Here is a 25029-nt window from a genome sequence, read left to right as displayed (position 1 = left end):
CTTCCCTGTGGTGGTGGGGGCACTCCAAGCGTCCTTCCATGGGGTTGGGCACCAAATTAGGCCACGCCAAAGGTACTCCCACAGGAGGTTATTCCTTCCTCCATGGCCTCCTTAAATCGATTGTCCGGATACACCGGTAGCCTGAGGACCAGGGAACAGGTATTGGCCGTGGGGAAAAGGGCGGTCCATCTTCCTCATGGAGGAATTCAAGCCGGGGTCCGATGGGAAAACCCACAGCAGGAATCCTTTGAGGCCCGTGGCAAACGCCAGCAGAACCGCCCCAGGGTGAGACTCGTATCTCCATCTGTTAGTACATAAGAGATAACTTGTAAGAACGACCGCATGTGAACATTAACAGGAATTTTACACTGCCTGACATGTGCCAATCTTTCGTCGTCCTTAGTTAAGATAAGATATACTTTATTAATCTCAGCAGAGAAATGTAGGTTATGTTTTATGTTGATTTATGTTGCATTTCTCAGATCACAATAGAAATGTTCAAAAGTCCTTGTTTAACCCTAAGTGTGCACTAAAAATCAATGTGTCATTCTTTCGAAAAAAATATAAAATTGTTATGCTGGTTCTGTCACAATCGGTTCAATATAATTCCCTATGCAGTGCTGTATTTACAGGTATGCCTAGGTTCACAAATCAAATAGTAAATATTTTCATGTGTGCATTTGTTCATTCATGCAGAGCTGTAAACAGTCTTGTATTTTTCCTTTGTGTATTGTGACCCATTATTGTTTGTGAAGACTTAACTTCTACAGGATGCCCCTTTTATATCCATTCATGATAATATCACCTGTTACCAGTTACTAATGTTGAAACAGTTGAACATTGTTGTTTTTGAGCATTCTACAGCTTTCCTCTTTGGTGGTCCCCTGTTTTGAATTGTGCATCAAATCAGAATAAGCATATATAACAAAGAACAATTAGATAGATAAGGGTTGTAGATAGAAACACTTCCTTACCCTCCACCTCGATCAGCCAGTCCCTCCAATATATAAGGGTCCTGGCCTCCTTCCTCCTCCGATTGGAGCCCGGCTCAGACAGGTAGGACGTCATGAATGTGGACTCCAACCGGGAGGCCAGCAGCGGCTCAGGTGTGTCCATGAAGACCCCCTTGAGCTCCTCATGGTGGATCCTCAAAAGAGCTAGAATCCGAAGGTCTCAACCCTCTTTGAATCTGTAAAATCAATGAGATAATAGATCATAGAAAATATAAGGTATGTTGATCTGAAGCCTGTTCCAGCCTACTCCATTGTACATAATGTGAAGATAAAAATCAATTAGACAAGGAATCCTTTCAATTAATATAAATTCAGATTATTTTGGAACCCATGATAACTTTTCACTCCAACACAAAGGTCTCAGTCCATTAAATAGTCAATTCCAAGCTCCACTTACTGATTGAGAGCAGTCAAAATACGGCCCTCTGTGAGGAAGTTGAGGGCTGCCCCCAGCAGCTCATCCCTATGCGGGAGGCTCCGCACAAAGGAGAAGGAGCCCATGAGGGAGAGCTCGTCTGTGGCCTCCTCCATAGCCTCCCTGGCACCTTCCACATGTGTGGCATCTGCAATCTAATATCATACATTAGGAACAATAATCATTATTTGGGATTTCTAAGCACTTTCATGGCACAAATTATCTTCTAACAGTAAAGAATGCATTGACATATGTGTATGACATAAATCATACAATGAAATTCAACATCAGTACACTATAGAGCACACCACAGTATCTTGACACAAAAACACTTCTCCAAAAAGTGGTTTCAATTAACATTAACCATTTACTTGCCTTTTGGAGCTTGGCAGGAAGAGGGGACAGCTTACAAACCTGTCTGTAGAGGCGCTGTGATAGGAATCTCGGAGAGACCTGCCCTGCTCCAGGCAGAGGGCAATCATCTTCCCCACCAGCCTGTACTGTCCTTTCTGCAATGCTGTGATAAGGGGAAAAGCACAAGGTTATTAAAGGTTGTTGCTCATTTTAAATGCATGTTAAAAACTCTAAATTGCAACGCCCAATACCATAAATTAAATTCAAAGCTTACCAACACTGTTCAGGGCCAGGGTTGTGTTGCCCTCAGGACCTTCAGATATAAAGTTCTGTATTTGGTCGATGAGGAGGGTACAGAACTCTCTGGTCGGTCCCCCCTCAATAAATGATTGAAGAGCCCCATGATCCGCTCGGAAAGTCATAGTCACGCTGCGTATACGGCTCTCCCAGGACAGCCACGCAACGGAATATATATAATAGTGAAATGCCATATTGAGAACATTTAGATCGGGGGACACGCAACAATCGAGGGATGTGGACACCCCGAATATTGACGGCTATTTCGCACATTTTGCCATCACAATTATAGCCTAATATAACACTGTACTAGACACAAATGTATTTTCCACTAGCTAGTGGTGGTCATTACATTGCAGTGAAACTAGTAAAGACAACACAGCTTTATGTTACGGCGAAACATGGAGGCACTGCAGCTCTAGTCTCGACAATGCGTTACTTTAGTCTGGTATTTCTCTTCACTGATTGGTTAGACAGCCTTCAAACTTAGTGGTCAAGCAAAGAAGAGGGAGGGGCTCGTTCTGCATACCTAATAGCCGGAGTGAATAACTAATAGCCGGAGTGAATGACTAATAGCCGGAGTGAATGACTAATAGCCCGCGGCTATTAGTCATTCAAAACCGTACGGAATCCATACGGTTTCCGTACGGAATTCTTGCCAAACCGCACGGAATCCGTACGGTTTCCGTGCGGTTTTGCACTTTTACCGCGCCATTCTAGGGCCGGATTGTGGCCTTCTTGGCTTTCCATGGGCTACCTCCAGGTACCCCCTCCATGCCAGGGCGCCCTGATTTTATGTTTATTAACAGCTCCTCCACGGGGTCAAGACAATTTGAGTGCCAGATCCAGTCAGCCGACTGTCGGCCTTTTCACGATTGGCTTAAAAAATGGCTTATTTAAATTTAAACCAATACGATGGTGGGAAAAGCTTACCAGTTTGTATGTTTTTTTTATACTTATAATTTTTCGCAATTCTGGACCCCCCCCCCCCCCCCCCCCCCAAAAAACAAGTGAAGTGAATATTTCAAGGAGGGGCGGCGCCCTAGCGCCCTCTATTGACCACCGCCACTGGTTGATATATCTATCATTTGTTCACTGTATTAGCCTACCAAATCACAGGCCTCTTCAACGGTTTAAATCAGACATCCTTTTTTTTCTCACTTCCATTGAAGGACGGTGAATAGTAATTATTATTGGAAGATTGAAACATAATTATCAATAATTAATTCAAAATGTCACTGAATCCGGGGAAGGGGAACATCTTCGTGGAGCTGTGGTTCCCTCTGGAGCTGTGGTTCCCTCGTTATACATAACAGCATATCAAATATAATTCACCAACATGTTGGACTGCATCTATTCTATCCAGACAAAACCAGACATGTCAACACTGCATATCTGATTTTATTTGAATTTCTACAGGATAAATAAATAAATACATACAAATGTAATAAATATAACAATGACGTCAGAGAATAATTCAGTTAACATTATCTCTCTCAAACTATTTTTCGGGTAAAAACCTTCACTCATACAGACATGAATATAAATAAATACATAAAGTTGATAAGATAAACAATTAACCGTTCATGTGCCCTTTTAACATAAACAGCAAGGACCATGTTCGATTAGATCTGAATAACAGATGTCTGGGAACCATTTAGTTTCTTCACATGGTTGTTTGGGTGGAGACTCCTCTGTGAAGTTGTGTGTGACGCTTGAGACGACCAGATTGACTAAATGTTTTCCCACACTGTTTACAGTGGTATGGTTTCTCTCCTGTGTGGATGCGTTGGTGTTCCTTCAGAGTATCAGATCTACTAAACGTTTTCCCACACTGTTTACAGTGGTATGGTTTCTCTCCTGTGTGGATGCGCTGGTGTTCTTCAGATCACCAGATAGACTAAATGTTTCCCCACACTGTTGACAGTGGTATGGTTTCTCTCCTGTGTGGATGCGCTGGTGTACAGTCAGATGACCAGACTGAAATGTTTTCCCACACTGTTTACAGTGGTATGGTTTCTCTCCCGTGTGGATGCGCTGGTGTTTCTTCAGATCACCAGACTGACTAAATGTTTTCCCACACTGTTTACATTGGTATGGTTTCTCTCCTGTGTGGATGCACTGGTGTACAGTCAGATGACCAGACTGTCTAAATGTTTTCCCACACTGTTTACATTGGTATGGTTTCTCTCCTGTGTGGATGCGCTGGTGTCTCTTCAGTTCACCAGATAGACTAAATGTTTCCCCACACTGTTTACAGTGGTATGGTTTCTCTCCCGTGTGGATGCGCTGGTGTCTCTTCAGACTATCAGAGCGACTAAAGGTTTTACTGCACTTCTCACATCTGTGGCGTCCGGCTCCTTCTGCTGGAATCTGGCTCGTGCTTTGGACGGTTCCCGGGGAGGCTCCGATTGGTTCTTGATAGGAGGCTGCGACGTATGGGAGGAGACTAGGCTCCACCTTGATTTCTCCACTCCTCAGCAGTCGGCCGTACAGGTCGCCATGGCTCCTCTTCATGTGTTTGTGGAGGAAGATCTGAGACGTGTAGGAGTACGGACACTCGGGACAGGGGAAAGCCTGTGCTGGTGTCAGCTGGGATTTCCCTCCTAGGAGAATGAGAGAGTCATATGTATTTATTTTTGAGAGTGCTGCTGATGGCTGGTTTAAGCAGCCTCACCTGGCCAGAGTCAGGTGCTTTAGGCTTTGGGGCTTGATAAGGCTGCACATCCTAATCAAGCATACCTGAATTTGTATAATTGGATTGTTTTTTTGAAACCTCCATGGTACTGTTTTCATTTAGACATTTTTCCAAGTAAGAATATATTCCTATTATGTTGTCATCTTTTGTTTATTATATTTAAATTTATGTTAAAACTTTACTATTTCCTGTATAATTTCTTGACTGCTTTGTTAATGTAGATGTTTATTGTCCAAGCTCTTTTGAATTAAAATGAGAGATGTGGTCATGAAGTGCCGCATAGAAACCAAACCCTGACAGAAAGGCAGACCTTAGTAGAGCTCTTGTTGTTCCACAGTCGATCAAATCCGATTCCCAGATGTCTGGCGTATTCGTCCCCATACCAGACCAAGAGCTCTGCTCCTGAAGTCACGAGGCCACAGGAGCGATACAAAATCCCTCCTTTGTACTGAAACGCTATTAGGTTCTGTTCCTCTTCATTACGAGCACAATTGACGTACCTAACACACAGACAGGTACGTCAACACACCTTTACAGTGTATCTTCTGCATATGTCATAGCAACACAGAAAATATTGTGGATCTAATCAGATAACAGACATGGAGAAATATAAATGTTATCATAAGTAATGTAAGTAAGAAAATTGTGAACATTATTCATGCAGTAGATGGTATAAAAGTGAATAGGGTCCTACCTCATCCAGTTAGAAAGTGTCTCTCTCTTTGCATCAATGTAATCATTGTGTCTGCTCTTGTAGATCTGGAGAAATGTGTTAATCAGACTCTATGCCATCCAATAAACTCACAAAAGCACACATACAAGACTAGATCAAAATAAATGAATACAAACACACTGACCTCCCAGGAGTATCCACTCTCCAGGGCTCCCTCTTCATCTGTCCTGTGTCCTTCGTAGGGTCCAAAGTGTGTTCCAATGGGAAGGCCACCGTCTCCACAGTAAACACCCCTAGACCGGCCCCAGGGATCCCAGAATCTCTGATCTACCCCACATGAGACAGAGATGGAGAGAGGAGGAGAGTCGTAGAGTGAGAGGGATACATAGAGGGAGGGAGGGAGGGGTGGAGGAGGAGGAGATATAGAATACATACATGGAGAGGGGAGATGTAGAGAATGAGGCAGGGAGAGACACAGAGAGGTGAGAGGAATGGAGAGAGGAAGAGAGGTGGTGAGATGGAGGGGGGGGAGAGGAAGATAAGATATAATGAATGGAGAAATGAATGGAGATGAGTAGTTGGGAAACAAGTGAGAAAGAGAGATTTAGACAGGAAGAGGGAGGGAGGAAAGGAAAGAGGGGGTTGGGACAGGGGGGGGGAGTTCAGAGAGGGAGTCACAAAGAGAGGCAGATAGAGGGAAATGGGGGGAGAGAGGGAGAGATAGACGGAAAGCACGATTCAGGAAGAAGAACCATTGGGGGAGAGATATATCCATCTGCTTTGGCAATATAACTGTTCACATTACTGTTTTTATATACATTAGCTGGGAAATGTATTAAACAATGAATGTTATACTGTCTCATTGGACGGGGAGAACTTTGTTGCGTTAAAGTACGACATATACCTCAAACCCAGCGGGCAGCGTCTTCTTGGCTCTGTCTTTCTCTCGGACAGCAACGGGGCGATCAGCCACAAAGACGATAGGACCGTGGACCTCGCACTCTTCGAGGAAGAAAGTCCTACACTCATCACAGACTGGAGAAAGTTCATTTATTTATTACGTCCAAAAGAGCTTCAGCTACAAATCTATATTAAATAGACAGAAACAGGAAGATTAAAAATTGGTTTGTGAATGAAAAAGAGGTGGGGAAAAAGAGGTGGGAGAGAGAGACAGAGACAGAGACAGAGAGCCCTCTTACAGAAGTAGTCGTCATCCTTAGGTACTTCCGGTTCTTGGTAGTTAACTCTGAGAACATTTCTCAGGTTCGTCTCTCTTGAATAAACACTTGAGCCCTCAATGTTCATGGAGAACTGACACACACACACACACACACACACACACACACACACACACACACACACACACACACACACACACACACACACACACACACACACACACACACACACACACACACACACACACACACACACACACACAGTTACAGACTATACGTGCACAAAAAGGTGTTATTGCAGTGAAGCAGTGGTGGGATCAGAGCTAACCCAAGGAGACCTCCTCCTGGACTGCAGAGCCCCTCTCTACTCCTCCTCCGGGGGGTCGATCTCTGGATGAGAAGGAGTGGTCCCTCCAGAGACCTCCTGGTCACTCCACCCCCGCCCTGAGAGACTCTGACAGACAGAACGTCTAGTTAGGAGTACTCCCAGTTTTTTTAATGTGGGTAGGTGCTAGGGCTGTACGGTATGGACTAAAATGTACATCACGGTAGGGCTGGGCGATAACGATTATTAATCGCGATAAATCTCACGTCGATTACGGCGATAAGCATTAGACATAAATGCTCGATATGAAAAAAAGGTTTTTTTTTTTTGTTTTTTTTTAAACAACATTTCTGATGTGGATTTACCTGACAGCCAATGCGGCAGAAATAAACAAAATAGTCAGATCGCAGTTTTGCGGTTAATGCCTAAGTACACGCCCATTACCTGGTGCACACACACACACACACACACACACACACACACACACACACACACACACACCACACACACACACACACACACACACACACACACACACACACACCACACACACACACAGCCTATCAACAACAATGAAAATAAGAGAAAAGAAAAAAAAAATATATATATTTTTTTATATTATATATCGTGATTAATATCGATATCGAAAAAAAAAATCGTGATAATATTTTTTGCAATATCGCCCAGCCCTATATCACGGTAAGATTTGAGGAATAGACGGTAACGGTATTATATCACTGTATGTTAATTGTATCTTCTAATTTCGATATAAATGCCTCTGAAGGGGGAAAAATACTGGAAAGGCATCAAAACCACATCAAAAAAATTAAATTAAAGTTACTTCCATCTCTGAAAAACACTAATGATTAATAGTATGGATTTGTTTCTCCACTTGCTTGTGGACCTTGCCGTATAGTTTTGGCATCTCAATTTGGCTGAAGTGTGTGCGGGCATGTAACGCGTACCTGGGATCGAGTGTTTTGACCATCTCTTTAAAGCCCTTTCTATCGACATTTTGAAAGGGAACCATGTCCTTAGACAGGTAAACAGTGACAACGTTTGTCATCTCGTTCCACCACTGGCATTTTGTGTTAAGGACTGGCTTTCAAAATGCCTGAGAAGCAATGTCTGATATCAGAGACGGCTTCCCGCTACCAGCGTCTGTCTCGTACATTGTGGAATGAGAGCTTGTGAAGGGACTATTGCGCAACGCAGGAGCGCTTGCTGCGGCCGCGTGCTGCGCGCCTGCGTGCTTGCGCAATAGCATACGGCCTGAGAAGGCAGTATCGCTGTCAATCTGTCCTTGGGAAAAGTAACGTGGTGCCGAATTGAAAAAGGAACTATGTTTCGTTACCATATTTTCAGTAGTTGCTCGTAACTTTACTTTTTACATGAAAAAGTAGTCAGGGAACTGTATTAACGCATTACTTACTTTGTTACGCGTTACACACAACATTGTCTACCGGTCACACCGGTCTCACGGTAACGTCAAAATCCATACCGTAGCGCAAATTCACACCGGTATACGTTCAGCACCGTTTATACCGTACACCCCTAGTAGGTACCTTACCTCCTAGCAACAATACGTCTAAGGTTATACATCGTGCTGGTGTCATTAATACCCTTAATCCATGAGTCTGCTGTCACACAGACATGAAGCAGGTCTCGTACCATAGAGGACAGGACATGGTAAGGCTGCTGAAGGTGATGTGTGCTGTTTTATACCTGTACAGAACTGCATCTGACGTACTGGGCTGTTGTAGAGACCCCTGTCTGACTGTTGGTGGCTTCCACACTCGAGCACCTGCTGACATAACTGGCTTTAGGTTAGGATGTAACCTGCTAACTATTACAACTGACTATATGAGTTAGGTGTGACCTATTAACTACAACAAACAGACCATATGTAAGGATGTACTATATTAACTATGACTAACTGACTTAAAGGTAGCTTAGAAGCTATTAACAACGAGGCAGTATAAAACCTATTACTATTAACTTACTATAAGGTAGTATTTAACTTTCTGACTTACGATAAATTAATATTTAACCAAATAACTACTTACTGACTCTAAGTAAGGAAGTATCCTACTCACTACTAAATGACTAAAAAGGTAGTATAAGCTACTAACGACCAATGAAGTATAAAACCTAACTTACATACTATATCTGACTAACTGTAAGTAAGGATGTATGCTACTAACTCCTACTAACTGACTATAAAGTAGTATATAAACGACTCACTTCAACTAACTGACTAAAATGGGTAATATAACCTGCTAATTTACTATGAGGTACAACCTATTGTTAAATATGTTTAGTACAGGTTTTCCTTTTTTCAGATGCAATAAAATCCCTTTAAATCAATAAAACCCCTTTTTGTTGCTATATCTTTGGTCAAATGATTAAGCAGTATTTGCAGGCTAATGTATCTTCAGGGCTTTGAAAGGGATAATGTTCACTGCACATTACTCCTTCCAGAAATGTCTTGTAAATGTCTTTGCACCGGTCAATCCAGAGGTCCAGAGCTGCTCCTCCTCATAGTCCGTCTCTTCAGGTGAGCAGACTCTCACCTGGCCGGGCTTCTCTCTCCTCATGAAGGCTGGAGCCACAAAGGACAGGCCTGACACACACACACACACACACACACACACACACACACACACACACACACACACACACACACACACACACACACAGAAACACACACACACACACAGACACAAAAGAAGCAGTGATGTGTACAGCAGCACCACCTGTGTCTGTATGTTTATTAATGTACTCAGTAAAATAGTATTTAAGTATGAGTGGTTTACCAAGAGACGACATAACCAAATGGTTTTCCTTGATCTGCAGGAATCTTTTTTTCTCGCCATACAGAGGCGGTTCCATTTTGTTGTGGAAAAGTAGGCCCTGATATCCGCAATGTCCTCCTTCAACACAAACAGACAACATAATGTCCAATACTGTTCATCTAACCTTACCACTTCGTAGATAAACAACCTTAACTACAACCGTAACACATTCTAGGTAATACTGAATCTATCAAAGTCAACAGTTGCTATAGAGCAGCCAATTAACTGTTGTAAATCCCACATATTTTGCATAAATAAAGTAATATTGTTCTCCTAAATTGCCATTCTCTCCATGGAGGGGCCCTTTCATGAACACATTGGTCTTATCTGATCGTATTTAATGGTGATTAACTCACCAATGTTGCATGAACAGATGTTTAAAGTATTGATATGGTGTCTCACCTCCTCCACTGAGTTAATCATCTGACTGGTAGGCCTACAGCTTGAGTCCAGATCAAACGTCTAACAATGAAACATAATTAGAACATCTGGGGAAAATGTCGACGGCTAACATCCCTTTGCTGAGTTAATAAGAGTTACTTATTAACGTTGGCGCCGACTAGTCAACACTAGAGGTTACGTTTTGCGTCGAGGCATCGGGGCGTGTGTCGAGTATGTCGGCTCCTCCCCCAGCGAAGCTCCGCTTCGAGTAGGATTCACGTTGGCGAAATGACGTAGGGTGTGACGTTCGAGGCTTCGCCTCGGCTACTGCTTCGAAATATGGGTTCAGTATTGGCGGGAGATTTCGACTTTAATGGCTATTAAATCAATCACTCCTTCTCAGTTATCATGCAGTGTGGGTCGGCTTAGCTCAGGAGGTAGAGCAGTTGACTTGTAACCGGTAGGGTGCTAGTTCATTCCCCAGCTCCTCCTAGCTTAGTGTTGTTGTGTCCCTGTCACTTTGCTCTTGACAGCTGACTGTCGCCTTGCATGGTTGACTCTGACGTCAGGGTGTCAATGTGTGTATTTACCGATGTAAGTCGCTTTGGATAAAAGCGTCTGCTGAGACACACTTTTGCCAAATGATTTATTTTCTAGCATGAGCTCTGTGCCATTTTATGAATGGCACCCTCACACACATGTATCACTGAAATTACTTCAATTCTCAAATGATTTAATGTTGTATCGGCACACGAAGCAAAAATCAAATTTTGGGTTGGGTTGTCATAATTTCATTCACCACTAGATGTCCCTAGCGTACTCATTTGAAGCTTCGAGCACAAACCACTTTGGTGGTTCATGAGGCATCATCTCGGCACCACTATTCAACACGATGATTATAGGGATTCTGACCATAAATCACTTACGTCGTCCACTTATGCTTAGTTATGTTAGCCATTATGTTAGCCATTCTTTTCAAAACGCCTCCTCAAGCGTTTTATTAGCAGTTTATGTTGGGTGGGCAGCTGAAAGGAGTCGTACTGAAACAAACGGCTCTGTCACACTAAATTTGTACCGGGGGCAAAATTTGTACCGGGCGCGTCATCAATACGTAATCCAGTCCAAATCTGCCTGGCAACAGATGATCGCGTCGTCCGTTGCCTGGCAACGGACGATCGCGTCGAATGACGTGAACATTCGCGAACCTTCTATCTAGCGATCCGTTATCTGTATTGTGCTATTTCGTCCTTGACCTGCTTTAAACACTCAGTTTACTTGCTAAATTTGATTAAACAATTAAATACAATACAAATATAAAGTAAAAACAAGTGTTATCTGTAATGATATCAACATCAGTTATTAGACCGTCACACGGAGCATGCGCAGTTGGATTGGCGCGCTGCATGTGGATGTCTGTTCCGGGTTAAGAATGTGACAAGGCGCAAGATACATTGTCTGTTTATTAAGGAAACACAAAACATTACATTATTTAGCGATCCGTTAACTGTATTATGTTATTTTGTCTTTGGCAACATGAGCGCGAATGTTTTTTGAAACCTTCCCGGCAACGGACGACGCGATCATCTGTTGCAGGGCAGGTTTGTAATGGATTACGTAATGATGACGCGCCCGGTACAAATTTCGCCCCCGGTACAAATTTAGTGTGACAGCTCCTTGCTATGGACCTATTTTGAAGTGCACGGCTCCATTAACTTCCGAATTAAATTAAATTCCGAATAAACTTCCATTAACTCCATTAACTTCCAAAGTCTGAGATTTGTCCTTTTACTTAACATGAATGGCGTTGAACACGGATATATAACACACATATCATTGAAATAGCTGTAACAGGCACGGACGTATTGATTACCTGAATGATTATGGGAGACCTGCGTAATTTTCATAATATTGTTAATTGTCTAATATTAACATTTCAGTTGCGTTGGTAGGTATTTCATTTTCATTTGCTTGTTTAGCTATGTATGACAGGGTTATGCTTAGCTATGTATGACAGTTGACAATGTTGGTGGATTACAATTCATTATTTGGGTAGGCTACTCCAACTTCGTTGCTGGTCGATATGTAAACATTTACTTTTATATAGATTATTGATTGCATTTTTCGTAAATAGTTAGTTGGAAGGAATCTGTTTCTTAAGCAATAACATTGAACTGAATTGTTTAGGCCTACATACGTTTACTATGTTACTATGGTATTATATGGAGCAATCTTACATATTTATGAAGTTTCCAGATCAATAAAGTTCTCTTTTTATTTGAACTGCCTGTATGTCCTCTTGATTATAGTATTACAGTGTGTACCTTGGTTATCAGCTATCATAGAATGGTGTCCAAATGGCTGCATGTGTAAGAAATAGGATTTGAACCAAGTGTTACAATAAAAAAAGCTTTTATTACAAGACCCCCCACCCCAAATTTTAACAAAACACTTTTTTGGGCTGTTTGGCTGGGGCAGAAGAGTGGAAGGGGAAACAAAGACAGGTAGCCAAAGAAGAAGTAAGGAAAGGAATGAGAGGAAGAACAGTGAAATAATGAACAGTGTGATAAACCATATGATTACCAAAAAAGTTATAATTACTGATTTATCAAATACGCAGAGAAGAGCATCATCGAATAAAGATTAAGGACCTGGATTATATTTTACAGTATTGAAAACTGTTGAAATTACAATTCAGAGTGGAGAAGGCTGAAGGCATTGGTCCTAAAAGTGTCAGTTTCACCCACTCTGGATTATCGCTTCAAAAGACTGTGAAATGCTTTTTAAAAAAATGGTAATAATTCAATACGTGAAGATTTGGTGAGAGGTAAAGCATCTTCTTTTAAATATTATAAGCCTTGGTTTAGTTATTCAGTTCTGTTGGATTCCAGCCCACCATGGAATATATGGCAATGAAATTGCTGATAAATTAGCTAAAAGATACTAACCTAATTAGAAGAATTTAACCTTAAGTATATACATTTTTTATTTTTTATTTTTATTTATTCATTTCTTTTGTTAGTTTGTTTTATTTTGTTTATTTGTTTCGTTAGTTTGGTTTTTTCTTTGAATTTATTTTTATGATTTCAACTTTATCATTTGCCAACGTCCTTGTCACAAACTCCTGTGTAGTAGTCCAGTAGGTGGCGGTATATGGGGAAAAACTATGATCCTCCACTAAACTAGAAGAAGAAGAAGATCTCTGCATCCGGTACGTCACGGACTAGGTCACGTGTCTTGGCCCCATAACGCGGAAGCAAATCGCTCCTGTATGTTACCCTGCGCCACTGAGCAGTTTGTATAGGAATGAATGGGCGGCCATTTTCCAGTCTGTGGTCCATCCTTTATTATGTCCATGATTCATTCCTATGTAAACTGCTCAGTGGCGCAGGGCACAAGCGGGCACAAGCCCCCAGGAACACTGCATACTTCCGCAATCCACCAGTGCTCAGCGGCCAAGCCTGGTATTGCAGCTGTTTAAGCGGGCTGCGAGGGGTCCCTCAAATCATGGGACCCAGAAGTAGATATGTCCGTTCACTCCAATACAAGTGGGGAACAGGAATGTGTCTCCGCAAAAAATGTCTGGATATCAATCAAAGGCTCATAATTTCCTTCATGCCATGTCCTAAAAAAAATTATTTTTTCTTTTCAAAACGCCACCTCAAGCGTTTTAGTAGCCGTTATCTCGCTGGGGAAGGGGTGTGCAGCTGAAAGGAGTCGTAGTGAAACAAATGGCATCCGAGAGGGCCTAGTTCAGTGCTCCGTTAACGTGTCCGATTTTTGGACTGGTTCATCTGCTGCTCAATAACTCTCACGGTCCTCTGCTTGCGATCATTGTGATTCATCATGTATTGATCCATTTATTCAAAAGATCCAAAGACAAAGAACAGGTGCATTACGGTATCATTTTATATTGTTGTTGGACCGGAGTGGGGGGGTGGGCACGCCTGCGTTCTATATTTCTGCATCCGGTACGTCACGGACTAGGCCACGTGTCTTGGCCCAATAACGCGGAAGCAAATCGCTCCTGTATGTTACCCTGCGCCACTGAGCAGTTTGTATAGGAATGAATGGGCGGCCAGTCCGTGGTCCATCCTTTATAGAGTGGCGAAGTCACGCCCCTTCCGGTAGGGCTCATGGGACCTATGAGATCGAAAAATATGAATGGGTGTCAATGGAGAGAAAATAATTATTTTCTGGTCCCGGTCTTTATATGCCCTGGATTACACATATGTTGTTTGTGGATTTAAAGGATAATTTTTCATGCAAAGAGTTCGACCGTTTTTTGTGCAATTGTTCAGATAAAGGCTGTAGAGAAAACACAACGAGAAAGACTACACGGCTCGTATGTGACGTCAAGCTCCCTGCGACTGGCGTTGAGACGACCGACAATCTTCCCATCGGCATAACTGAAACTCTGCATGTGCGCCGACTTATAATGGTTTTCACCTCTTTCGATGCTTTTATCCTCCCCTTGGAAAAAGCGGTGAAGTGGGTCAGAGAGATCGCCATCTCTGTGCCGAGTTCCAAGGGCGGGTGTGGTGCCGTATATCATATGCGTCGAGAGCAGCGCAGAGCTGTAGTTCACAAAGCGGCCTCACATAAAACCTAAAATTATCAAACTTCTTCACGAACATTTTTAGTTTTCTTTACATGAAAAATTATCATTTAAATCCACAAACAACATATGTGTAATCCAGGGCATATAAAGAGTGGGCCCAGAAAATAATTATTTTCTCTCCATAGGGGATTATCACGCTTCCTGGTTCCGGGGGCGGGATTTGTCTTAGTTGTGCATGAACACTTCCGGCGAAGTTCAACGATGGCGCAAACAACAGCTAGATGTCACTGCTCTGTACCACTTTGTGCATCGAACAAACAACGCCAACCATACTTACATTTTCATGGATTCCCGACTGATACTAGTCTCAGGAAGAAGTGGATCCAAGCGGTTCGCCGGGATGAAGGGCCAAACTTTAAAATTAAACTAGGTAGCACGTTTGTGTGTAGCCGGCACTTCAGTGATTCAGACTACACCAACGCTACAGCGATAAGGATGGCAACCAAACGGGGTGATGTCAAGCGACTAAAAATCGGGTCTGTACCCTCCCGTTTCCAGTGGAACAACTGGGGACTGCCAAGAAGGGAGTCCGTATAAAAGAGCCTCAACTCGTTTAGGCCATGAAGTTCACCCAGCCCTTCCTCTGGAGCAACCGCTGCCGTGTGAAGAAGAGCCGGTGGCGGAGATTGCAGCTTCGGTGGTGCTGCCAGACCATGATTACGGTTCTGCTCCTAAACCAGGTTTGTTAGTGTTCTGAAATATTGGCCTACTAGTACCCCATACTGTTCTTACACCACCTCCCTGACAGGATGTGCTACCAATGGTTTAATCACAGAATGGGCTCTTGGTAGGTTATACCGAGGAGGCAGGTCAACTTTTCAGAACTCGGCCCAAAATGTTTAGTCTTATTGATGTCCCAGCATTTGACCAATACCACAATGTGAAAAGCTTCATTACAAGTTGAAATGTTGCATTTTATATCTTACTTAATTGTAAAGGTGAATATTGAGCTATAAAAAGTAAATTTTAAAATCAATATTGAGCTATAAAAAGCAATTTCTTTAGAGGTCCAAACTATTTCCAATATGCAAGTCACAGTCAAAATCTGGGTCAGATGTGTTAATTTTTTTTCTCATCTCATACAGGTGCGCTGGATGCTGCTGCTGCACGCATACAGCAATTAGAGGAAACGGTAGAGGAGCTGACAAGAGAGCTGTCACAGATGAAAGTGGGTCATGTGCCCTTTCAAAGATTTTGTGTCTCAGACAAGGACATTTTATTTTACACAAGATTCACATCACGAGAGGTTTTTTGTCACTTCTGGGAGGCTATTCGACCATCTGCCTCCATGTTAGTGTATTGGTCAAAAGCTCAGAAGAACCAACAAAGCTTTGAACCTATTTCTCCCAGTCCAACACGTAGACTGCAACTGTTTGATGAGTTTTTTATTTTCTGCTGCCGGATTGCTGCAGGCCTGCAAGAGAAGGTACTGGCTGACATGTTTCAGGTCAGTGTGTCCACTGTCTCCCGTGTAGTTATCACGTGGGCCAACTACCTTTACCTGCTCCTTGGCTCCCTCCCCATCTGGATGAGCAAACAGCAAGTAAAGAACACCATGCCGCACAAATTTGTGCATTACAGTCCCGATGTTCGGGTAATCATCGACTGCACCGAGGTGCGATGCCAGAATCCGTCATCCCTCACTCTCCAGTCTGAGGTTTTCTCCTCCTACAAAAACACGACAACCTTTAAAGCCTTGATTGGAATTGCCCCGTGTAGTGCTGTTACTTTTGTTTCGAGTCTCTTCACCGGCTCCATCTCTGACCGAGAGCTGACCGAACGTTGTGGACTGCTGGATTTGCTGGAGCCAGGAGATGGCTGCATGGCAGACAAGGGCTTCACCATTGAGAAGCTGCTAGCTGACCGTGGGGCAAAGCTAATTATGCCACCCTTCAAGATGACAGGTAGGCATGAAAGGAATGAACATTTCAAATTAAAACTGACCCAAATGTGAAATAATACTAATTAACTTATCTCTCTAACCACAGCGCAGTTCACCGAAGAGGATGCTCTGAAGACGCAAGCAATCGCCCGACTTCGAATCCTTGTGGAAAGGGCAATACGCCGAGTCAAGGAGTACCGCATCTGGGATCGCACTGTCCCTCTCACCTTGTCTGGGACAGTCAACCAGCTGTGGACCGTCTGCTGCGTGTTGACCAACTTCCAGGGACCCCTTGATTTAAAAGGCTACATCCCTGTAGAATAGTGTTTACTCAAACATAATAAATATTAAAACGAGAGACACTGAACATTTGGAGTGGTCCCTTCATTTTTCCCGGAGCTGTAATTCTGTATATAATTGAATGAGAAGTCTTGCATCTATAATCAATTTTAAAGTCCAGTCAGTCTATCCAGAAAGTATTCAAAATGTTAATATGTAATGTAGTAAATTATGTACTCAGAGAAAGGGAATTAATTAAATCCTTTTATTCTTTCAGTTCATTTCACTTTCTGCTGAAAATACACATTCATATATGTACCAAAGAAGTACAGGTCTACCTTATTTTTCATCTCCTTTATAAATTCATCATCCCTCCAGACTCTTTCGACTGTGAAGTCTTCCTCAGTGTCGGTTATAAAATCGCACCAACTCAATCCAGTTATTGCCAATTGACCTTGAACCTGCCAGTGGTATTTGTGATTCTTTTTCAGTTTTGCCTGACCATTCACGATTTTAACATGTCCTGCCTCAGAAATGTTAGAGATGTCTGGGCATTTAACTTCAGCCAGCCCAAAACACGGAACGGCACTTGGGTCATATACTCTCGCATCAGGGCTAGCCCCGAGGTGAGGAGCATCGGGATGGATGACAAATCCACAGCGCGAGACATTTACATTGCAATGTTTTGAATATTGTTCCAGCACCTGCGGCTCGCGATCAAGGCCCCTTTTCATTGCGGGTGTTTGGCGTACACCCTTAAGTATCCGCCCTGCCAGGGTCTGACCAGAAGACGGTCCTTTCACATGGCTAACCTCATAGAACCTACTAGCTGTCACTCTAGGCTTGCGTAAAGCTTGCCATAATGGGCACTCAGACTGCTCACGTGTCTGCTCCTCTCTCTCAGCTGCCATCTCATGTGTCACAGTTAAGCTGTCCAAATGGAGAAACTGTTGGGAGTTTGAGGCAAATTTTGGAAAAGTAGTGGGACACGTTGACCCCTCTAAAGGCAGTTTAGGGAATGATGGTGCATCTGGATGTTGAACATCATTTCTGAGTTTGACCACAGGAGGACACTGGTAGGACAGGGGTGAACCCCGCGGCACAGGTCCGAAGCTGGAGTCTACCATGGAGACTTCAGACAAGCCATGTAGCACTGAGGATATCAGTGGTTGAGGCCTGATATTTTTCAGTGTTTCCCCAAGAGACAAGACTTGCAGGTCAGGGAGGGATCCTGAAACATAAAATGAAAAACTGTTAGTGTGAAATTATCCACACATCTCTTGTTTTGGTTTTTCAATTCTGATGTCAAGAGTCTTTCTGGAGAATAGCTCACTGCAGTGTTATATTTGGTACATAATCTATGAGTATTAAAGTGGCAAGATACAATTATGTATTATACAGCAGCCAACAGTATGATATTAGTTACAGTAGTAACATCACCTGTGTATGCTTGATAGAGAGTTGATTTGCATACACTCCTGGGGGATGGCTTTGGTCTCCTAACCACCAAGTCTGGAACCGGCTCTGCATGGATCCCCTGGGAATGATATCAACAAGTAGCCATGATTGTAATAGTATCTTACTTGTAGTAGTATAAAGCCACTGCTCGCCGCAGCCACGTGGAGCGGCGCCGCTTCCAATTCACTCCCATGTTAACCAACGTAGCCAGACGTACAGCTGCGCAGCCCTATCCGCTGCACCACTTTAAATAGACTTCCAGTCTATTTTTCGGCTGCATCGCTTCGCTCTGCGAACAGTGTGTAACGTTTGTAACACACTGCTCGCAGAGCGAAGCGTGGCACGCGGGGCGGGGTACGACGCGGCTGAAAATAGCCTGGAAGTCTATTCAATGCGGTGCAGCTCCGCACAGCTACAATGTTACCTTAGTCCTTGGTCGATGCCATGTTTGCAGAGAGCTTGTGCAGGCCATAGGAGGTGGTACAGCTCTCACCTGCAGAACAAGAGATAGAAGAGCAAACCGGGATTGAGGATGTGCTTGTTAATAATCGAAGGCAGACCTCTAGAACCAGTGTCACTCCAATCAACCTGCCCATGTGAACATCATCCCAGACCTCAGCCCTCACCTGCAACATGCTGTAATGGGCACTCTGGAACAACAAGGCCACTAGATGGTTGCAAAGAACCTTGCCTGCTGTACAGCTGCATGTGGTTTCTTGAAGATTGGCGCCGTCAGCTTGGAAAACAATCTACAAATATTTAAGTTGATAAAGTTAAACTAAAATAAACAGATTGTTGCAACTTATATAGAAATGTAAGGAAGAGCATTGCAATGAACCAAAAATTCTAGGAAATCTGCAACCGCAGTAGAGTAGTTAAACCCTTACACCATTAACATGTTGGACAAACAGGATATTAAAGAATTTAAATGCAAAGTTACATTATCATGATATTGATATTTGCATACTGTACATATGTCACAAAGGTATAGCAATTTTTTGCACATGGCTGGTGACTGACTTGATGTAAACCAGTAAGAGTGTAAGGGGTTAAACTTCTTGCCATTATTCCTTAGCTTCCTAAAATAACCTTCAAATAGTGGGGCTGTTCTCGCTTCTTCATCGACCTGTAACACCTAGACCTGACAGCCACCTCCCTATCAATGATGTTGGACACTGGTAGAAAAAACCATGATTAATGCATGTACTGTGGATTGTTCATTCTAGCAAAGGGACCCTTGTATGTTGCCGTTAGGTAGTTGACACTGACAAACGCTAACATCAGAATAATAAAATGAAATGTCTGAGCTGACGCCAAACTGACGTTAACATGCCAACCTACCTAGCGTAAGCTAGACACTCACCTTCGTAGTCGTAGACATATTTCTCGAAAAAAAACTGTATCCCTTGTCCAGTTTGGAGCGGGCTGTAATGGAATGTTGTTCAGTGAGTCTGTGAACGTCAGAAAACGTGATTTTGGGTAGATTTATCAGGGATGTAGTGAAAGTGAACTGCCGGTCCTCCATCATCGTTTCGCCAGAGTGATGAGTTATTCACCGGATGTCACAGTGCACAATGATCACCAAAAGCGGAAGTAATACGTATCAGCGTGATAATCCCTAATTGACACCCATTCATATTTTTCGATCTCATAGGTCCCATGAGCCCTACCGGAAGGGGCGTGACTTCGCCACTCTATTATGTCCATGCTCTGGCAGCATCAATCGACGGATGAGGAAGCCGGATCCAATACGTCATAGGCCACGCCCACTGGATACAAACGCAGCGCGGGAGTCAGATGAGGTCAGGAACACATGGCCGTCCCGTTGCTAGAACACGGCAGCGCCAAACATTTCACTGACGACTGCTTCCTCAACTTGGGCCAATACAGAGCTGGACTTGCTCAACGTCTGAAAATCAAGTCTGGATCAGTACCAACTCTCCTCGGCTCAGCTACAAACCTCGACAAAGTAAGTTAACTAACGCCATATCATTGTGTTGCTGTACTGTATATGGTTACCTTGTTAGCATTATAATGTTGCTTTAGCATTAGCGCTACAGCTAACAGCCAAGTTATTGTCGCTAATGTTAAGTAAGGTAGATAGCATCAGTTATGTGTGTAAATACCATGGACCTATTAGAGAAAGGACAGCGGACTAATACATGGCCGCCCATTCATAACCATAAATACACGCACTGTAACTCGAGTGTGCACCTCAGCAAGCAAGGGGCATCACACGAGAATGGGCACAATTCAACAAAGGGGCTACAGGCACTGATCTCTACTGCTTGGATACCAAGGGAATGCAATGTTTAACAATGTCTGCTCACCATACAACAAACTAATACAACTGTATTCTACCGGCCACTGGACCGCAGTAGTTCTAGCGTTTAACTGATGAGGAGATGATCGACCTGTTAAACTCATCCTAAATACATATGGTGCGTTCCAGGCAACCCCTGTTTTCGCACCCTTCTACCCTCTTGTACTCCCAGTTATAACTGGTTGTTTACGGGCTAAAAGTGTACCTGAAACGCACTATTATAGGCATGTTTTCCCCTTCACACCTGATTCAAATCAAAGGTTATTAGCAGATTTCTGAAGCGCTTGATGTCATGGTATCGAGTTGATGAGATGAACTATAAAATATGTAAACAAATCAAGGATGTAATATCATTTCATAGAACTAATTTTAAGTATTAGGCTAATGTAATTCACTAAACATGCTTATCTTATATCTTCTTACAACTTGCTGCTGGACTATATACAATGTTACAAATTTAGTACTAATTTAACTTTGTTGTCTCTACGCAGGCCAGCTCATCAAGTGCTTCCATTCAGCAGCTTCTCTCAAGGGATGTCGCCTGCCAGACATAACACCTGGAAACGCATACTTGTAGGCACACAGCTATCCTTAAAGTCTTTGCAGCCCCATTTTAAAAGTGAAGGTGTGTACTTTCCTCATTGAGCCTTTTTTTTTCTTTGATGTAGTAGATTCTAGATGGCATAGATTCTAGGCTGATGCTAGATTCTATCTGCGCTAAAAAGCCTGGTCCTCTTTTGAAAAGCATCAGGACCAGCGCCCTGCTAAAACACGAGTCAAACTTGGGAGTTGCATTTCAAAGATGGAATCAGTCAAGAGCCCAGAAGGGTTTCAAGACAGATGCCACATGAGCTGGTTTATCATTCTCAAACATCAATGAATTCATAATGTATGAATGTTAGCTGATCAGCTTAGAGGGAAGGACACGTTGCTTTTTAGTGTCCAAATAGAATTATTGTGCTTGCCTCGCATGTCATGTTGTGATCAGATCACTTTGCGCTAGTGTTCGTTGAGTGTCCTTAACCTGGCCCACCACTTGAGCTTTGAGTCTATGGAGGAGGATGCTGGAGGAGACGTCCCTCTCCAAAACTGTGAATCTTTGTAAGCAGTACACATTTTAAACCCTCTGTGTCAATGTTGCATTCATTTAAAGAGTTTCTTTCACTTGTACAAATACACAATGCCTCCCTTTATGCAAATAATGTATCAAAACGATTACTTTTTCCTTTTTTTCTCCCTCTGCAGAAGACTTCGATGCCTTTGGAGACCGTAGCACGCAGCGTGGCGCCACCTCAGAGAGTCTGGGTGTGGATGCCCCTGGCTCCTCCCACATGTCCAGTCACAGCGGGGAGCTGAAGATTCTGAGCGTCTACGGTAAAGGGGAGGGCCCTTTGGCGACGGACGGCCATGACAACCTCTTCACCGCGTCAGAAGTGGAGCCCCTGAACTCGCTGTCTGCGGACCACAGCGCGGCCAAGAGCCTGGAGCGCGGCGAGCGGCTGGTCTGCCGCGAGGAGCTGAGTGTGCAGGTTGGAAATAATCTTCTCATTCGCCATCCAAAAGAGAGGCTTCCTCTGTTACAACTCCAGCACACACCCTTATAAAGCATACACCTTTCATGAATCAATGAGTCGTAAGTGGGGATTAACAACTATTCTGTGCCAATGAAAGAATGTCTTTTCTGTGTTTCCTTCTTTATGTGGAAAGCAGCAGACCCCAGACACCATTTCAATCAAGGTTGAAGAGGATATTGGTGGAGGCATGCCTGCTGTAGGTTAGTAATACACATTGCATACATGCAAGCTAGGGCTGGGCGATTTTTTCGGTTTAATCGATTAATTTGCATTTTTCTTTCCTACGGTTTGTGAAATGGCTGAACCGAAAAATCGCGATTTAAAAACAGTTCTAGACTCTTCCGATTTGTTTTGCTGAATAGACTCCGTAGTAGCCTCCTCTCTCACTTTCCAGAACGCGCGCAAAACTCAGCTACTGCAATCACATTCACCGCCCCCGACAGACTTGGGGGAGAGCCGGGTCGATTGAAACACTTTTCAGTTAAACGTCTTTTGCAAAGATGACGTTATGTATACAAATAATTTGTGATCAACAACTCACATGTGTTCTCTTAGTTACAAGCAGTGGTGTAGTCTACGTGATACGCAGGTATACGCCGTATACCCACTAGGAACGCACCAGGATTGCGTATACCCACTTAAAAATGTGCACGGATACGTATCAATCGTCTTGTGACAGATCTTTCACTTCTGTGTTTATTTTTCGGAAATATCGGTTTGGTATAACTGCAATAAAATACTTTAAGCAGGGGAAGTTATCTCCTACATTCCCATTCATAAAATTCCGCTGCGCGCTCGCGCTCTGCCCTGTCTCTGTTACGAAGCGCGAAGCTGCCCCTGCATCTCTGCACGTTAGTTAGCGGGCCGAGCCCTCCTTCTCGCGTGTGCGTGCGTGCGTGCGTGCGTGCGTGCGTGCGTGGGCGTGCGTGCGTGCGTGCGTGTGTGTGTGTGTGTGTCCAGTCCTCCCATATTAATGTGTAAACCACATAATAAGTAGTCAACAGAAGACAATGTTTTAATCCCACTTTATATCTCCTTGTTACTTTTAGATGAGGCACCCTGGCCAGCCTTTCAGGCTGGGTGTCAGGCTAGGGAATTTAAAAACAGGCATCCTTGGTTAGAGTGGAGGGAAAAAAAGTTATAGGTAAATGTCAGCCAACATACAGTTGGTATACACAATTTAAATTCATAATGTTAATCACTATGCAAATGAGAGTATAGCTAATTCATGGTCATTTTTAAGGGGCAGTAATTTCACACTTTTACACAATTAAATTACTGTATGGTATGTTAGATAACAACAGTAAGAGCTCAAATTAGAGCAATTGAAAGAGTGAAACATTAGTCTCCTGTCATCTCCTTCTCATGCACTGGTTAGCCATGGATGTAAACAGTTCATTCAATTATTCTGAGTAGATGTTGTCCTTGTTTAGCATGTGCTATTGCTACTATAGATATACAAAGGACAACTTGTCATTTTTGTGTTCTATTTGTTCATACTGTTATTAAAACTGATAAACCTACTCAGCTTTCCATGATTGTTGATAATCGTGATACTCTTAATCAGCGGGTTGTAGACCCCTGCGTTGGTGAGTGTGGTGCGACACCCCAAAGCGCCACACACGTACATGGGTTTCAATGGAATTTGTTTAGAGAAAAACAGAAAAAATAAATCGAGGTTTAAATCGAAAATCGTCCATTAGTTAGAAAAAATTGAGATTTTATTTTTAGGCCAAATCGCCCCAGCCTAATGCAAGCAAACAACCTGGATCAACTGAGAATGTATGGATTCTAACTGCGCTGAAAAGCCTGGTCCTCTTTGGAAAAGCATCATGACCAGCGCCCTGTTAAACACGAGTCAAACTTGGGAGTTGTATTTCAAAGATGGAATCAGTCAAGGGCCCAGAAGGGTTTCAAGACAGATGCCACATGAGCTGGTTTATTATTCTCAAAGATCAATGAATTCACAATTTATGAATGTTAACTGATCAGCTTACAGGGAAGGACACGTTGTCACTTGTGCTGTGTTCCAATAACCATACTTCCATGAGTACCCTTAAACGTAGTACACTATCCACACTCACTAAGTGCGCTATTTTTCAGAGGTCAGTGTTGTTCCAAATCGAATGCTCCGTGGTGAACTAACCGGAAATTACGATCACGATTGCGGCCGGGCTCCTCCCCCGCAATAAACATCCCGCTTTGATCGGTGAACTCTTTACGCCTAGCAGCTATGAAAATCTATAAAAACTCAAAATGACTCCATTAAGCAGGCTATGTGGAAAATGCGCAGACTTTGGCTTAGCCTGGTTCCGCCCTCTTCCGCTACGTAGCTAAGAGTGCTGCCGTTGTTGAGTACGAAATGTGTAAATCGATCCACACTTCGCCATTTGACCGTTTTGAGTACAACATCCGGGTCCTTTCAGTACACTTATTTTCGCCCGATCTGAATCGGAACGCCCTACGTACTCATACTAAGGCTAGTAAGTACGGATAGTATGGATATTGGAACACAGCATTGTTATCGTCAAAATAGAATAATGCCGCTTTTCCACTGCATGGTACCAGCTCGACACGACTCGACTCGACTCAGCTCGCCTTTTTTGCGTTTCCACCGCGATCTAGTACCTCAAGTGGCTGCTTTTTCTAGTACCGCCTCGCTCTAGGTTCCAAGCGGCTGAGCCGATGCTAAAAGGTGACGTCGGC

At 43.3% G+C, this 25029-nt stretch overlaps 4 protein-coding genes and 1 long non-coding RNA gene across 12 annotated transcripts in view; 1 reads left to right on the top strand and 4 right to left on the bottom strand.

Moving 5' to 3' along the window:
* Window positions 1–3472: 3472 nt before the first annotated feature.
* Window positions 3473–5179, bottom strand: LOC130378655 (zinc finger protein 3-like). The gene is made up of 3 exons (XM_056585366.1): window positions 5088–5179; window positions 4102–4685; window positions 3473–3952 (listed from the first exon to the last, which is right to left on the bottom strand). The coding sequence occupies exons 2-3, from the start codon at window positions 4594–4596 to the stop codon at window positions 3746–3748; spliced, it is 702 nt and encodes a 233-aa protein (XP_056441341.1). The 5' UTR covers window positions 4597–4685; window positions 5088–5179; the 3' UTR covers window positions 3473–3745.
* On the bottom strand, window positions 4925–6755 carry LOC130378654 (histone-lysine N-methyltransferase PRDM7-like). Its single transcript, XM_056585365.1, is given in 6 exon segments — window positions 4925–5277; window positions 5472–5536; window positions 5635–5730; window positions 5733–5777; window positions 6355–6485; window positions 6650–6755. Coding segments are annotated over 6 exon segments (678 nt in total). The 3' UTR covers window positions 4925–5042.
* Window positions 6756–7009: 254 nt separating this feature from the next.
* LOC130378653 (uncharacterized) lies at window positions 7010–9823 on the bottom strand. Its single transcript, XR_008894828.1, has 3 exons — window positions 9770–9823; window positions 9460–9576; window positions 7010–7082 (listed from the first exon to the last, which is right to left on the bottom strand). It is a non-coding gene; the product is annotated as an uncharacterized LOC130378653 (long non-coding RNA).
* A 6965-nt stretch (window positions 9824–16788) lies between these two features.
* Window positions 16789–19812, bottom strand: LOC130378659 (uncharacterized). The gene is made up of 6 exons (XM_056585369.1): window positions 19790–19812; window positions 19516–19601; window positions 19053–19175; window positions 18851–18919; window positions 18409–18505; window positions 16789–18199 (listed from the first exon to the last, which is right to left on the bottom strand). The coding sequence occupies exons 2-6, from the start codon at window positions 19546–19548 to the stop codon at window positions 17247–17249; spliced, it is 1275 nt and encodes a 424-aa protein (XP_056441344.1). The 5' UTR covers window positions 19549–19601; window positions 19790–19812; the 3' UTR covers window positions 16789–17246.
* Window positions 19813–19996: 184 nt separating this feature from the next.
* The window catches only part of LOC130378657 (uncharacterized), a 28309-nt gene continuing 23276 nt past the window's right edge, over window positions 19997–25029 (top strand). For 2 of the 8 annotated variants that reach the window (XM_056585367.1, XM_056585368.1), the window contains exons 1-4: window positions 19997–20395; window positions 21241–21374; window positions 21995–22278; window positions 22460–22523. In XM_056585367.1, coding sequence (XP_056441342.1) covers window positions 21284–21374; window positions 21995–22278; window positions 22460–22523 — 439 coding nt within the window. In that variant the 5' untranslated portion in view covers window positions 19997–20395; window positions 21241–21283. Of the gene's footprint in view, window positions 20396–21240; window positions 21375–21737; window positions 21851–21994; window positions 22279–22459; window positions 22524–25029 lie in introns of those variants that run through there. The other 6 variants (XR_008894829.1, XR_008894834.1, XR_008894833.1 and 3 more) reach the window with 5 other exon arrangements.

Source organism: Gadus chalcogrammus, unplaced genomic scaffold (genome assembly GCF_026213295.1).
Source record: "Gadus chalcogrammus isolate NIFS_2021 unplaced genomic scaffold, NIFS_Gcha_1.0 GACHA094, whole genome shotgun sequence".
Lineage (NCBI taxonomy): Eukaryota > Metazoa > Chordata > Actinopteri > Gadiformes > Gadidae > Gadus > Gadus chalcogrammus.
Note: the sequence above shows the minus strand (reverse complement) of the source record. Positions and strands in the feature narration are given on the sequence as shown.